Source organism: Betta splendens, chromosome 4 (genome assembly GCF_900634795.4).
Source record: "Betta splendens chromosome 4, fBetSpl5.4, whole genome shotgun sequence".
NCBI classification, from domain to species: domain Eukaryota; kingdom Metazoa; phylum Chordata; class Actinopteri; order Anabantiformes; family Osphronemidae; genus Betta; species Betta splendens.
This window is the reverse complement of record NC_040884.2, coordinates 23579940-23595099: the sequence shown is the minus strand read 5'-3', so window position 1 is coordinate 23595099 and position 15160 is coordinate 23579940. Positions and strand designations below refer to the sequence as shown.

The 15160-nt window shown below is 43.1% G+C and overlaps 1 protein-coding gene across 13 annotated transcripts in view; it reads right to left on the bottom strand.

The window, feature by feature from the left end:
- Positions 1-15160, bottom strand: part of LOC114853948 (receptor-type tyrosine-protein phosphatase mu-like) — a 71386-nt gene that overhangs the window by 25560 nt on the left and 30666 nt on the right. For 9 of the 13 annotated variants that reach the window (XM_055507683.1, XM_055507685.1, XM_041070673.1 and 6 more), the window contains exons 8-16: positions 14676-14788; positions 14206-14386; positions 8947-9100; positions 8705-8868; positions 8528-8637; positions 8258-8459; positions 7812-7914; positions 978-1159; positions 783-877 (exon numbers count right to left, since the gene is read on the bottom strand). In XM_055507683.1, coding sequence (XP_055363658.1) covers positions 783-877; positions 978-1159; positions 7812-7914; positions 8258-8459; positions 8528-8637; positions 8705-8868; positions 8947-9100; positions 14206-14386; positions 14676-14788 — 1304 coding nt within the window. Of the gene's footprint in view, positions 1-782; positions 878-977; positions 1160-7811; positions 7915-8257; positions 8460-8527; positions 8638-8704; positions 8872-8946; positions 9101-14205; positions 14387-14675; positions 14789-15160 lie in introns of all 13 variants that reach the window. The other 4 variants (XM_029147880.2, XM_055507684.1, XM_055507686.1 and 1 more) reach the window with 1 other exon arrangement.

The window sequence follows — 15160 nt, the reverse complement described above, 5'->3', positions numbered from 1 at the left end:
TGACAAAGAACAAAGAGCCTGAAGGAAATTGAAAGAAACCAGCAGAACAGAGTAATGTGAACCCTTTGTTAGTATGGGTCTGTAGCAGTTGAGCTCTGCTGCACAGTGTGATTGGATGTCCTGACACCGCCAGCCCTCAAACAAACGTCTGCCACTGCTGCAAGCACAGAGCAGCTCAGGGAGGATGTCACACATTCTGAGTGGAATTAACCAGCTGTTCACAAATTTAATGACTAGCTAGAATTTACAATTATCAGTTACAATTTGTTGTTGAACTGATCAAAATGTGTCACCGATTATGACTCTTAAAGCCTTATCCATCCTGTTTCCAGAGTCCAATAACCAAATTAGGAAAAACGGGAATTTTATTGACATTCAATTGAATTGAAGGATGAATTTGTGTAAAATGGGTTTTGTAGTTTTTTGTACCACTGTGGATATACCGAGGGTATTGCTTTATTGGATTACATTCATTGGACCGTAACGGATAGAATGACCTAACACAACATGGATGGACAATGTATGGGGTTCAGGCAGTCATCAAAAGTAAGTGATGGAAAATGTATAGATTTATGGTTATTGTTTGAGATTTTGGTGACTGCGTTGTGATTGATGTTGCTGCAAATGGTTTATATGACCAAAAAGACGAGAGCCTAAGCTTTTCGATGGCGTGTAAGAGGCTCCACCAGCTGCTGTCACTGCTGCGATGAAATCTGTACACTTTCTATAAAGACTGTACAACTGTTCAACAGGTTCATACAGATCATGTGTGGTGGACTTACCCCATTAGCGGTGCTGACAGCCTGATAGTAGATCCCATAGCTCTTGTGTGGCAGCAAAGGCGCATTCCAGTAGCCGCTGTAGGTCCTGTTATCACCTGAACAAACACATAAGTAAACAGCTAAAGCCTGGACGGACTGACACCTACTGTTCAACGTACATGATCGATTATAAAGCACAATGCTAATCATACTAACCCACACAGAAGGGCACTGGCGTCCGCAGCTCCCCCATTGGCAGCTCTGCGCTGAAGTAATACTGAGAGTTGAGCAGCGTGGCATTCTGGAAGTGAATGGGCACCGGATAACAACGCAGGATCTCTGCAGTACCCCTCCTCTGCCTGCGGGGGCGCTCTTCCTCCACCACCACCTGGTATTTGCTGCAGACAGACAGGTGTTGCGTGTCAGGGGTTAACATAAAGTGCAGACATCTAGAGACTCATGATTGCATTTTGACAAAAACAAAATCACATTGCATTTAAAAACAATGCAATTCTATGTGCACATAACCTAAGAAAATAACACGGGCTTAGTTACTTACTTGTACTAAACAATTATTAATTTTTGGAGCAAGAGGTTTTTAACACAGACACCACTTGAACACCACAGCAGCGGCATCGAATCGTCTACTGTAACACCGATAGGCCGATACAGCTGCTTGCTTTGCTTACCAGAGTCTAGTCAGTTTAATCAGTTCTGAACTCATGTTTGGTTACTTTCACTTTTGTTGCAATGCTCAAAGAACGGTGCAACTGTGCAAACAAACATGAGAAGCTGCTTAAACCAATTATCTGTGCTGCTAATGTGATTGACAGAGGGGAGGAGGCAACAAGGTATGAGTGAAAACAGGTTCTGGAGATGGAGAGCTTCTATCAAAATATCAAGACATGATGAACGGCAGTATGAAAACTATTAATATTGGCTCTACAATACTGTAGATTGTACAAACCCCCAAACTATCATATAAATACAATAATTATTGTACATCTGGCAACACTGGGTCAGACGTTGTAGAGTCTGGACATTGTTGGATTTTGTTCAGAGTTAACAACACAAAAAAATTAAGCTTGATCTTTTTCTATGATCCAATGGATTTTTAGACACATTACATACATTTTATGCCACATCAGCACATGTTGACAGCAAAAAAGAGCAGAGCATGTGCCGCTAAGGCTTGTATGTGACAGGGACGACGCAGAGCCAGCATTTAATTAAGATCAGTGTGGATTGTTCTACATGGATCATTATTGTTGTACGTGGATTGTTAATGTTCTACGTGGATCGTTGCCGCAGTCAAATGAAGACTTGGACCTTAGTGGTTTTTAATAGTTTACACCTCAACATTGAGAGTTTGAGCGTTGGTGTTGACGCAGTGACACTGATGAACATTGTTGACTCCTTTTTTATTCACATACAATAGTGGCACATAAAACTGCTCTGCTCATCTTACCACCATCTGTTGGTTCATTATTCAGCTCCACAGAAAGGTCAGCTCTGCCTCTTCCCACTGCACCTCCCTCTTCTTCATTTTTATTAAGTCTCTCTCCGTATATAGAAGCTGTAAATCTATAACATTCAAACATTAAACTGATAATTCATTTCATCCTGTCATTAAATCCCATATGTCAGTAAAGGACACAAAGACACTAAACAAATGGAAGCAGAGCTCTAAATGAAAAACTGTGGCTGTGGAGTCACACATTCTAATTTAAAATTAATCCTTGTTCATCAGTCGTTTACCATAAAAACAATTACTGCGTTAAAGGACAAAGTCCCAGCGATCAATCTCTAAGACAGGAGGAGTAAAATGAGCCAGCAGAACCTTCCAACCTGACAACATTGTTCCATCTGATTGTCTGTGTGGTCCAATAAAGGAGTACTGCAGAAGCTTGAAACTCCAACAATGAACAACCATCCCCAATAACTAACAATAACTCAACATCTAACAACTAACCCAATAACTAACAACTTACACCAACAACTAACAACCCAAAATCTAACAATTAACCCCAACAATGAACAACCAACCCCAACAACTAACCCAACATCTAACAGCTATGTAACCCCAGCATCTGACAACCAACACAACATCTAAAAACCAACAACATTTAACAACCCAACATCTACTCTTTATTAACTTTTATTAGATTTAATGTTTTTGCATCTATATATTTTTAAATTTCGAGTATTATTTTTACCTAAACTCAAATTAATTTATTTTTCTTTTTTAAATATTTTTACTAACTTTTATTAGTTTTTACTTTTGTTTTTACTCTTTCACATATTTCTAAACCTCTAGTGTTTCCTCCAGGATCATTTTCGATGATTGTCCGTTTTCTGCCTCTGCATTATATGTTTTATTACTGTCATTTTATTCTTTTTATTGTCATCTTTTCATTTATTCTACCTCCCCCTCACTACCTTTGGTATGAAGGATTATCTTTGTATTAACTTTGTACTGCTTTTTTATGTGTGAAAAGTGCTATATGAATAAAGATTGATTAATTGATTAATTGAACTAACCCAACACCTAACAACCAGCACCAACATCCAACAACCCAACACTTAACAACTAATCCAACAACCAAAAACCAACCCCACCAACATCCAACCAACAGAAAATGTAACAACGAACACCAACAATCATCACAAACAACAAACATCTAACTCCAACAACTAACAACTAACCCAGGGTTCGGCAACCAAAAACACCCAAAGAGCCGTTTGAACCCGTTGCCCACAAAGAAAAAAATATTAGCCACATGTGATTGTGGTGACAGATTGATCTAGCCGCTACTGTTGAGAATAAGCGTCTTCATGTATTACATATTGTTTAGGCCGTAAGTGTAACATTGAATGTGTAACGGGATTGAATTACATTAATTTGCTACTTTCACAAAATTTGAGAACATTCAACAGTTGGGTTTAAACCCAAACAATGCTCAAAAGACCTATTCAGTCCTCGTTCTCTTTTATCTACTTCTGTAACTACAATAATGTAACGATCAAACTGCGTCAGATTTCGCCTTGTAAAACTGTAAAGACTGTTCAGATCACATTCAGACGCCAAACAATTATCAATGCATTGGCCGGGACAGCTTACCCGCTTTTCTCTGCTTCAAACATCTGCTGTAACTGAGAACAACCAGTACGGCATTCGGAAGTCACCAGTTAAACTAGAAACGCGTTCATCTTTAACAACGGCAGTGGTGCGGAGCGTGCAGTGGATGAAAGAGACACATGCTGCTCTGGAGCCCGGGTAACCCAACTAACCCAACATCTATCAACCAACACAACATCTAACAACCAACAGCAACATCTAACAACCAACACCAACGTCTAACAATTAACCCAACAACTAACAACCAACACCAACATCTAACAATTAACCCCAACGCCTAACAACCATACCAACAACTAACAATTACCCCCAACACCTAACAATTAACCCAACAACTAACAACCATACCAACAACTAACAATTAACACCAACATCTAACAATTAACCCCAACAACTAACAATCATACCAACAACTAACAATTAACCCAAACACCTAACAATTAACCCAACATCTAACAACCAACACCAACACCTAACAATTAAGCCAACAACTAACAACCAACACAACATCTAACAACCAACATCTAACAATTAACCCCAACACCCAACAACTAACCCAACAACTAACAACCAACACCAACATCTAACAATTAATCCCCAACAGCTAACAATTAACCCCAACACCTAACAATTAACCCAACAACTAACAATTAACCCCAACACCTAACAATTAACCCAACATCTAACAACCAACACCAACATCTAACAATTAACCCCAACAACTAACAACCATACCAACAACTAACAATTAACCCAACATCTAACAACTAAATTTGGGGACTGCACATCATCTACTCTGGTCCTAAACACATGTACACCACAGGACTACGTTCTCAGTCCAGCCCCGTTCACTCTCTACAACCACTCTGCCATCCACCTCTTAAGCATGCTTGTAAAGTTCACAGACGACACCACAGTAGTGGGTCTGATATCGGACAACAATGAGACACACTACAGAGAGGAGATCCAGCTCCTAGTAAAATGATGTGGGGACAGTAACCTCATCCTAAACACCAGCAAGACCAAAGAGGTCATTGTGTATGAGTGGAGGAGTGTGTTCTGTTTTCTTGTTTTTCCTGTAATCAGAATTAGCTATTTCGCCATGTTTGCACAATACAAACACAAGATTGCATCCGCTCTGACTGCTTCTTTTTATACCCACATACTGTGTTATCGCAGAGAATCTGCAGAGAAGTGGTGGAGTGTGTGGGAAAACATCAAATTTCCTGGGAATTCACATCTGATCTCACTTGGTCTCTGAACATTTCCTACCTTGTAAAGAACGGCCAACAAAGGCTCTTTAGGAAGGTGCTCATCAACTTCTACAGAGAGCATCCTGTCTGAATGTGACAGTGTGGTACAGAAGCTGTACTGCACAGGACAGGAAAGACCTAACCCGGGTGATGAGAACATCACATTATTCCACAATGTGTTTTGTGTGAAGTGAGGTGCTTACACTTTTTTGCTAATTTTTTTATTTTTTTTCCTTAGCTAGCTTTAACTTGTTAGGCAGAGTTCTCCAACCCACAATTTCATTAAGAGTATGTATAACGACAACAAACTCTTCTGATTCTGAACTTCTAACAATTAACCCCTACAACTAATTATAACAACTAACCCCTGATGTTTCTGCTGAAACCTGAGATTTACCAAACTCCACCGCTATTATGGACTAACTACTAACTATGGAGCCAAAGCACTGAGTGAATAAAGACGGCATAACCTCCTTTGACTTCCACTGTCTCTAGTGACAAACCTTTACTGTACTTTACTGTACTGAGTCTTTAGTTTCCACACCCCTGTGACATTAGGCGTAAGTTCGTAAGACGTGTTCGTTAGCATTTTTAGATTCCCACCAGCAGGTGTCAGAATTTGCAGACTGTTCGTGGGTTTCATGAACTCTGCCCTGCACCTGAAGGCAACACTGAGCTGTCCAGTGGTGTTTTGTTCCTGAGGGACCTTGGAGACAATAGTTGTGTTTTCACCGGAAGCAGGTTCAGGACACACACACACACACACACACACACACACACACACACACACACACACACACACACACACACACAAGGGTGTGGATGGTCAAACTGCGGCATTGTCACATTTCCTGCTTTAGAGGAAACTAAAGGGGGACAGGAAGGCACACGGGCATGCACGCACACACATGCGTCTGTCTCTCCTCCTTTATGCCTTTTCTTCTTCTGTGTTGTTACATTGGACAATCTCGTCCATGTTGTTGTAGGTGTGACAGTAATCTGGTTTCAGCTGCAGTTCGCCTGCGGCTGCACCTTTTGTCCTACGATGCTAAGCTCCGTAAACGGCCTGACTGCGCCTGAAGGCCAAGGAACAGAAGCATAGTTAAATATAAACACACAACTGTATCTGGGAGCTGCATCTGCTCAATCTGATGGATTTCAGCCATCGCGTCGATTAACACACTACGCATCACACACACTCTTTACATCTGCAGCCTTGTTCCAACATAAATAAAAAAACACAAATCTGGACTGGCTTAAAATGATCCGTTTTTCTCTTCTTTCAGTCCTTTCAAATAATAAACACACAAGCAGTCATTTTCCGACAGCAGCTTGTTCTCCCACACCACCTGAACTACACAGGTTTCTTTACAAAACACAGAGAAGGTTTTAACATTGAATGTTAATAAACAAGATGAGAAAAACACAAAACCAGGCTGACTGTTGTGGGACGTTTTGTGTTTGTCATGACATGCTGTGCCGAGGCTCATTGGCCTGTGGTTTGTTCCTGGGGGGGTCATCGAGCATTTGCTTATCAGATAGTGGGGGTTTCACTGTGGTGACCACGGAAACATTGTTAAAGGAAGTAAAGGGGAGTTTACTGCACTCATGTATATCAAGGACCAGGCAATAGCTCATGTGGGGGTTTGTAACAGGGTATAAATACAGGTCTTGTGTCCTCAGTCTTCCAGTGGATACTTTGTACATTGTAAGACGTGCCTTACGTCTTAGATGCACTGTAACTGTGATCCACTCCATGTCGGCATGTTAGTAAACTTAGAGATGGTTTATCACACCGATGATCTTCCAGATTTCTACGACACTGTTCACTTCTAGTTTGTGCCTCTCCCCATCTGGACCTCTCCACCAATACCATCCAGTGTTCAGTTTTTGGTGCTGCTCAGTGGGATTTGTTGGCTTTCATTAACAACCTATTTGGCTGAACTGCTTAGATCTGCAGGACTTCACACTGTGAAGACCTCAGTGGAAGCTGAGCCTCATCCATGCATCTGTCCATCATCCATCACACTTGTGATGTGTAGCTGTGCTCACACAGCAGTCTGATGCTTTTCTGCCTTGTGTGTATGTTAAGACAAACATGGTGTCATTAGCTGATCATTGTGTTAATAAAGAAGATGAGTGAAACGTCTTTGTTTCCTGTGTGATTGACACATTAGCTGTTAATCCCTGTTAATCCTCCGTGTCAGCAGCAGATCTGATTGGCCCCGCGCACTGCTTCTTAATTAACCAAATCCCTTGTTACAGCCCAACCGCAGAGACCAGACAGCTGTTGACATGACAACTGTTACCACGGACACGGGGTCCCTCTGGGCCCCAGCAACAGAAATTCAACCTAATGTGTGTGCGTGTGTGTGTGTTTAAAAGTTTTAACAAATAATTCAAAAGTCACTTCATATCAAAGAATCAAATGTCATTGATTCCACAGTTTGAAGGTCGAATCTCATGATTGTAGTTGAAAGAGAGAAGCACACATTTTAGTAATTGGTCGTAACAATAGACTCTGTTGTCATGCACTGTTGTATGTGAGCATCACTGCAGGATGCGGATGTGAATGTTTCACATTTTGGTCATGAAACCTTTATGAAGCAGATGATTGATGCTGATTAATCTTTAAGCAGCTGTGAGGGCGGGCAGTACCTGACTGGAGCTCCCCGGCTCTGAGCCGGCTTCAACACAACAGTGACGGTGGAGTCAGTCTGGTTCAGAGGAGACTCCTGATCGTAGGCCGGCATCAGTGGAGCTGGAGGGGATGAGACAGAGCAGGTTTGGAAATTACCTTCGTATTTAGCTACTGAAGGTTCTTTCAGAAGATTTTCTATCTATCACTTATCATTTCAAAACAAACAGAGCAGTGCAAACTTAAATGTCAGTGTCATGTTTTAAGATGAGCAGCGCTGATCAAGACTAGAATAAATGTGAGTTTCAGGATCAGAACCTTTCTCATAGTTCTTTGATCATAATAATACTTTGTGATAATCACTACTTCAAAATAAACTCCTGGTTCATGTTACATGCAGTTCATTGACATGAGTCTTCTGCTGGTAAACACCTGCTTTCAGGCTCTTATTTTGAAGAGGTCTTACCTGAGATCTTGGTGGTGAACTGTGTGATGACTGGCGGTCCAAAGCCTTTAATGGTAGAGGCTCTTATTGTAAAGGAGTAGGTGGATCCTGGATAGAGGCCAGTGAACACATGGCTCGTCTCATTGGCCGGTTTGAACACCTTTCCACTCTGATTGGACAGGTCGAACTCTGTGTCGAAGGAGCTCAGAGCTTTGTAGGAGATCTGAGCAGGAACACATCAGTGAGCTGTTGCCTCGCAGGGAGTGAGGTGATGTGAGTGGGAATGCTCACCTCGTACTGTCGGATGAGTCCGTAGGTCTGCAGCGGTTCCCTCCAGCTCAGACTGATCTGCTGCTCATAGCTGCTACCCAGAATGGAGTCCACAGGAACCGCTCCAGGAACTGAGACAAAAACAGTTTAACTAAAGAACCACACTCTGAGGTCCTGCTCATTACAGTCCCGTCTTACCATCCTCGTCCGTCAGCACCAGCAGCTCCTCGCTCTCCTTGCTCCCCTCTGGGTTGCTCAGAACCAGCCTCAGGCTAACATTGGTGAACGGTGAAAGGTTTCGGACTGTGTGCTGCGGCGTTGAGCTCAGAGTGTCGTAGACCACCTCCTCCATCAACGAATCCCTGCTGGGAGAAAGGGGACATTTGGTGACCTGTTGGACCATGCCGGGTTCACCTGGCAACTCCTCCCTGTGTGTTTACCTGCTCAGGGCTCCTGTTGCCTTGTAGCGGTACTGGACAGTCAGGTTGTAGGTGTGGCAGCGGGTCACATTGTATCCAAATGGTTCCCATCGTACGGTCACCTGTCTGGACTGAATCTCGACGACCTCCAGGCGCCGCAGGCCATGCATGGGATCTGACAAACACATAGACGCCATTTAGAACTCTGCACCCAACTTTAGCTCTACTGCTCATTTTAGTCATTTAGTGGCTGTGTCCAGCTGTGATGGTTCAGGTCCTAAAGATCCAAACAGATGCAACTGCTTTTGAACAGGAAAGCAGGCAGAACAGACTGAATGTGTCTGTGTGGGTCCTGTGTTTAGGGCTAGTGTCAAAACTGAAGAAATCACTCACAACACAAGAAGATTAAAGACCCACTATGTTTGTAGTGGCCAAACCAGGCTGTACTTCAGGACGACAGACAGTGACAGAGAAACCTGGTCTGTGAGTGAGTGTGCTTCTCAGCTGAACAATATGCTTCTTGTTCTGTGTGTCTTTCATCTGCTTTCATCACACACACACACACACACACACACACACACACACACACACACACACACACACACACACACACACACACACACACACACACACACACTCTTGTACTTCCATCAAAGTGGGGACCACCATTGATCTAATGCCTTCCCTAGCCCCTAACCCTAACCATTACAACTAAAGGCAGACATCTAATCTTTGCTCTAATCTGAACCAAAACCCAATTCTAACCTCAGGCCTAAAATCACATCTTAAACCTCAAACAGATCTTCGAAAAAGTGAGGGCCGGACAAAATGTCCTCACTTTAATGGGAAAATACTTTTTTTGGTTCTCACTTCGAAGTAGGATAGAATAGGATAGAATATGACTTTATTGATTCCACAATGGGGAATTTCTGTGTTTTCAGCAGCAATTTGACAGGAAAAAGAGAAAGTGAAAAACAACAAAACAATTGTGCATAAAAAAACAAACAGTAATACTGTACTTGTACTACGAAATGCTTGTAAATGCAGTACCATTATATGCACTGTGTGTACACACACACACACACACACACACACACACACACACACACACACACACACACAAATTGAAACATCGCCCCAGTAACAATGGCGGGTCAGGGGTCAAGGGGAGGAGGGAGAGAAAGGGGATTGAGGTGGATCCTATTACTCATAATCCCCGAAGGGAGAGGGAATGCTATCACATAAAATCCCCCCCTGTGTGTGTGTGTGTGTGTGTGTGTGTGTGTGTGTGTGTGTGCGTGTTTTCCATGCCATAATTTTAAGGCTGACATTTACATCAGATGCAGGGAGAGAGCCACCTGCTGCAACCAAACTATATCCTCCACATCTGAAACGCTTGGTGTTCATGTGACGACCACGGAGTCATAGATGCATGTCAGTTGGTTACTGAGACACATTACTGTAGCATCAGTGTGTTTGGTCATTAAGCAATGTCAAACTGTTGTAGCGTTACATTATAACTAACTCATGATGACACTTTTCTAAGGCTTCTGTCATGTCTCTCTATCTCTCTCTCTCTCTGACCTTTCCAAAGAACATGACCCCAACTGATTTGAGCAGATTTCCTACATGAGTCCTGTTTCCACCTCCTGACACCATACAGAACACACAAAACCCAGCTGCCATTGATTTATTAAGCCTCTCTCTGCTACAGTGTGCGTCTCTCTCCTTCTCATTAGTGTTTCCTTCATAAAAATGTTCTGACCGCTTTGTTCCTTCTACTCTGCACAGATTCTCTAATTTTTACAAACATCTTTTTACCTTTGCGGTCAAGAAACAGACGACTGCTCTGAATGACTGAGCAGCTCCACTGGCTGCAGAGAATCAGCAACACCCAGCAGCAAACACTGACCCCTGGCCCTGATCAGCACCAACATGCCTCTGGGTTAATAACTAAACATCCTGACAGCACAGTGTCACCTCCCGGCCTGCGGACCCCAGACCTGCCCGAGAGGTGACATTTAGAATTGAATCAGCTCCAGAAACACAAATGCATTTTGAGCGTGTGTCTGTGTGTGAGGGAGGCTTAAAGTGGTCCAATGCCGGCCACTGGTTGGTTCATTAATGAAATTGTACCATCTGATGGTCCCAGGACCCAGGTTCTGCTTGTGATCAGAAAACACCTTGACGTGATCTAACAAACAGACAGTGTGCTAGTCGGGTGTGTTTGATGTTGGGGGGTCATTAGACGGGTGGAGCTTGATGCAGGCTGCTGAGAGCTGATAACACACAAACAAACAGCCACTGCGGAGGATGAGGACAATGAAGAACACATTAGAAATACAGAGAGAGGAGAGCGAAACGTCTGAAGGTGACTCTAGAAGGAAGGAGACAAGGAGGAGGAGGAGGAGGAGGAGGAGGTTTAATATTTCATTTCCAGGAGATCACCAGATTTAATATGAAGCAAAGACAAGAGGAGATGAGATCAGTGATGGATGATTCATGTGGGCTGACCACAACAGAACCAAGCTCACAGGCAGCGGTGGAACGACAGCACAGTACCTTCAAGTACACAGTACTAGTACTCACCAGCAATAGTACTTTTAGATACAAGTACTTGTCGATACTACTACTCGCTGATACCAGTACGTGCTCGTACCAGCATGCAGCAGTACTACAGTAGTACTCGTCAAACCTAAGACTCGCTGATACAGTTCTAGTACTCACTGATACTAGTACTGGCTGATACTCACTCGCTGGTACTTGCTGGTCTAGTGCAGACCTTCTGACAGAAATACAACCTGATTCAGCCTGAGTCTCTGAGGAACTAGACACCCCAATATGCAGTTTACCTGGATCTTCATCAGAAGCTGTCAGGACCCAGATCACATCACATTTACCAACTAAAGAGCGATCTGAACATGATAAATTTACTAAACATACTGTAAACTCAGACGCCTTTCTGAAAAACTCTTATATACGGAAGCTGTGATTAAATTGATGAGTCACTACAATAAGGTTTATCCTGAGGGTACTGGACAGCGTGTATTCACAAAACCACATCCTCCTCAGCTCAGCTCACAGTGGTCATAAAAACAATTCATCTGTGTGTGTGTGTGTTAACATCCATTAAAGTGTGTGTGGTGTTTGTTGAAGCTCTTAGAAAAATATCATATGAATATTTAACTCTGCTCACTTTTATTTTCTCTTTTCACCTCAGATGTTCACGCTCTGCTCGTCCATCCATGTGGGGCCACTCTGACCACATTTCAGTGCTTTTACTTACGGTTCTGACTTTGTATCTTTGGACTAGCTTGAGGGTCCAAAAGGCGCTACTGTATCTGTATTTTTATCTCTGGATCGCTGTTTGTTATAATGTGCACTTAAACCCAGAAGAGTGGGACCTCCACCTGGGACCAACCAGTTGGTGCACGTCTCAAAGGATGATCGTCCATCAACACTAGACTTCTAAGAACAGCCTCCTCAATGCTGTCTTTGTGTTGGTGTCATTCACAAGTGACAATCACAGATCTGTTCTGTCTCACTGAAACCAGGCCGCAGCAGGATGATGTTAGTTTTAATGAGCCGACTCCAATGAGTCACATCAAATATCACGTTCTTAGCAGTAAAGGTGGACGTGGAGGAGGAGCAGCAATTTATAACTCAGATTTATTATTTAAAAGCTGATTAGCTGCTAACATTACACACATGTCTTCAAACATCCCACAGAAAAGTAGCAGACCTCATTTTCCAGATGGAAAGTGACTTTACAGTCACAATGATTCTCTGTGTTAATTTCCAACCCAGCCACAGTGTTTCACTCCTGGCATTGTGCTACATCCGGGTCAGAGTGCTCATATTTCTGATCATAACATGAGGGTAAATGTCAGAATGCTGTTTGTATGGCCCCACGCTGGGTCCCCTCCCCGAGCTCTAAGTCCTAAAGCATGTAGAGTGTGATGGGCAGCTCGTTCATTATTAAACAAACACAGGCTGCTGGATTATTCATTGGCACTAAATGAATAAATAAAATTTAAAGATGAGTTATCAGAGCAGACACGATCACAACAGTGTCACAGACATCTATAAACACTTCTGTCCTTCCAAGTTGGTCTTAACCTGCCAACAGACTCAGAGTGCTGGACGCTGAAAAGACGCATCCAAAGCTATGCCAAGGCTACAGACTAAAGACAGCCATCAAGCGAATTTCACTCACCGAATCTCACAGAATCCTCTCGATGGATGAATGGGACAATTTACTCAACATTTAGGATTCACAGGACTTTATTAGGTAGCACCAGAAGTAGATCAACCGAAGAACTGGTTTGATCCGTTATAAAATATATTCATCCATGGGCCCATTGGCTCATCATAAGGAACTGTAGAACACCAGAAACTCCAACCTGACAAACAGCAGAATACTTCACTGCATCTCTCCATGGCTCATAACTGATGCTTGAATCTCCCAAAGACTGTGGGGCCCTACATCTCTAAAAGTCACAGTCCACTAATAACAGGCAACTCTGAGAACCTCCTGAACACACCAGTCATGTCAGTCATGCACTAACTAAAAGCCTGCAAACAAAGAAGAAGAAAGGACAAAGTGAAATTACTGAGCGCTGTTCTGAACGGCTATGACAGACACGGGCAAGTATGTGGTGTTGGTCAGCGGTGCGGGGTGTTCATGGAACATTCCACTGACAGGTCACCACCCAACTGCAGGTCTGAGAGGTGACATGTTGCAACCTGACACACGCGTACACGGTTATTTTCTCTTTGTGTCTCTAATAACATACCTGAGATCTGGATCCTGTCAGTAATAACCACACATGCTTCCAGTGCTTCTTGTTTTGATTTCCTATTAAACGTCTGAGATCAGATAACAAATACAAACGTGTAATAACCATAATCTCACATACAGAAACGGTTAACATACTGTATGATGTATCAAACCTCTCACAGATCTAACACAGGTCAGAGACACTAGATTCTCTGTTCCATCTCTAGATCCATAGAAGAACCAGAACATCGCTTCACAGACCCCACAATCATTAGAATCACTGAAACTTACACATTTCAGAACATCCCAGATAAAACCAGCAAACACTCACAAAGAGAAGGTAAACGTAGTAGCACTATTATCCTTGGTGCTTTTTAATTCATGTGCTAACTGCTAATCACCTGAAGACAATGAGCTTACAGCTAGCATTCTTTATTAACTCAATGCTAAGGAAAGCTAGCGCTTCACGCGATGCTAATGACACAGGCAGCATAGCTTACCTGCACACTTGGTCCTGGCTCTGAGTGGTGGTCCGGGGTTTCCCGTGCCTCCGTCCAGGGGCCTGGTCAACAGCACACTGATCTCGTACTCAGTGTCAGGGTCCAAGTGTCCAATTTTGTGGGTGGGTTTATCCACAGGTGTGGTGTCAATCAACATTCCAGACATGGTACGGTACTCAACCTTGAAAAGAGTATTAGCGTAGTTATTAAAAATGCAATTAACACTGAGGACACATAAAAACCTGGCAGTGGTGACAGTAGACACTACTAACAAAAAACTGAAATAACTCAATCAAAACCACTACAAAAAATTTGCTGAGCCCTAGGGACTCAAAGCATGAGCATCCGACCTGCAGGATATAATCAAGCTACTGGAAGGGAGCTCGACCTTCCTCCTGTTCTCGAACACCCCTACAGTAGAACCTAAACAAAGCGATCAGGCATCAGAGTAGTATCAGCTTGACATTCACCTCTCTCTCAATTATGGGACCATCTCCATTGATGGAGTTGGCATTGAGCTGGATCCACAGGTAGGTGGCGCCCACCGCTGTCAGCTGAGGAGGTGCAATTGGTACAGGTGGCTCTGAGGGACAACAAGAACTGGGATCAGGTCTAGGAGGACACGTGAACAAGTCTTCACTGATCTCCCCTAAAAAGATAGGAAAGAGTTAATAAGTTAATTAATATTCGTGACCTTCGGCGAATCACAGCAGACCTGGATTCTATTATCCTGAATCCTCTGTGGTGCTGTTCTACTTCCTCCTGACCCACTTCAACACGCACGCAGGCGTGCAGGCGCGCACACACGCGCGCGCGCACACACACACACACACTGTAAGTAGGATAGATGTGCTCTGATGTGTGTTGGTCGTGTCTTGTTATGTTCACCTGTGCGTGTGTGAACGATAAGCCAGTGACAGTTCAATCAAGGGTTTAACCACCAGTGATTGCAGGA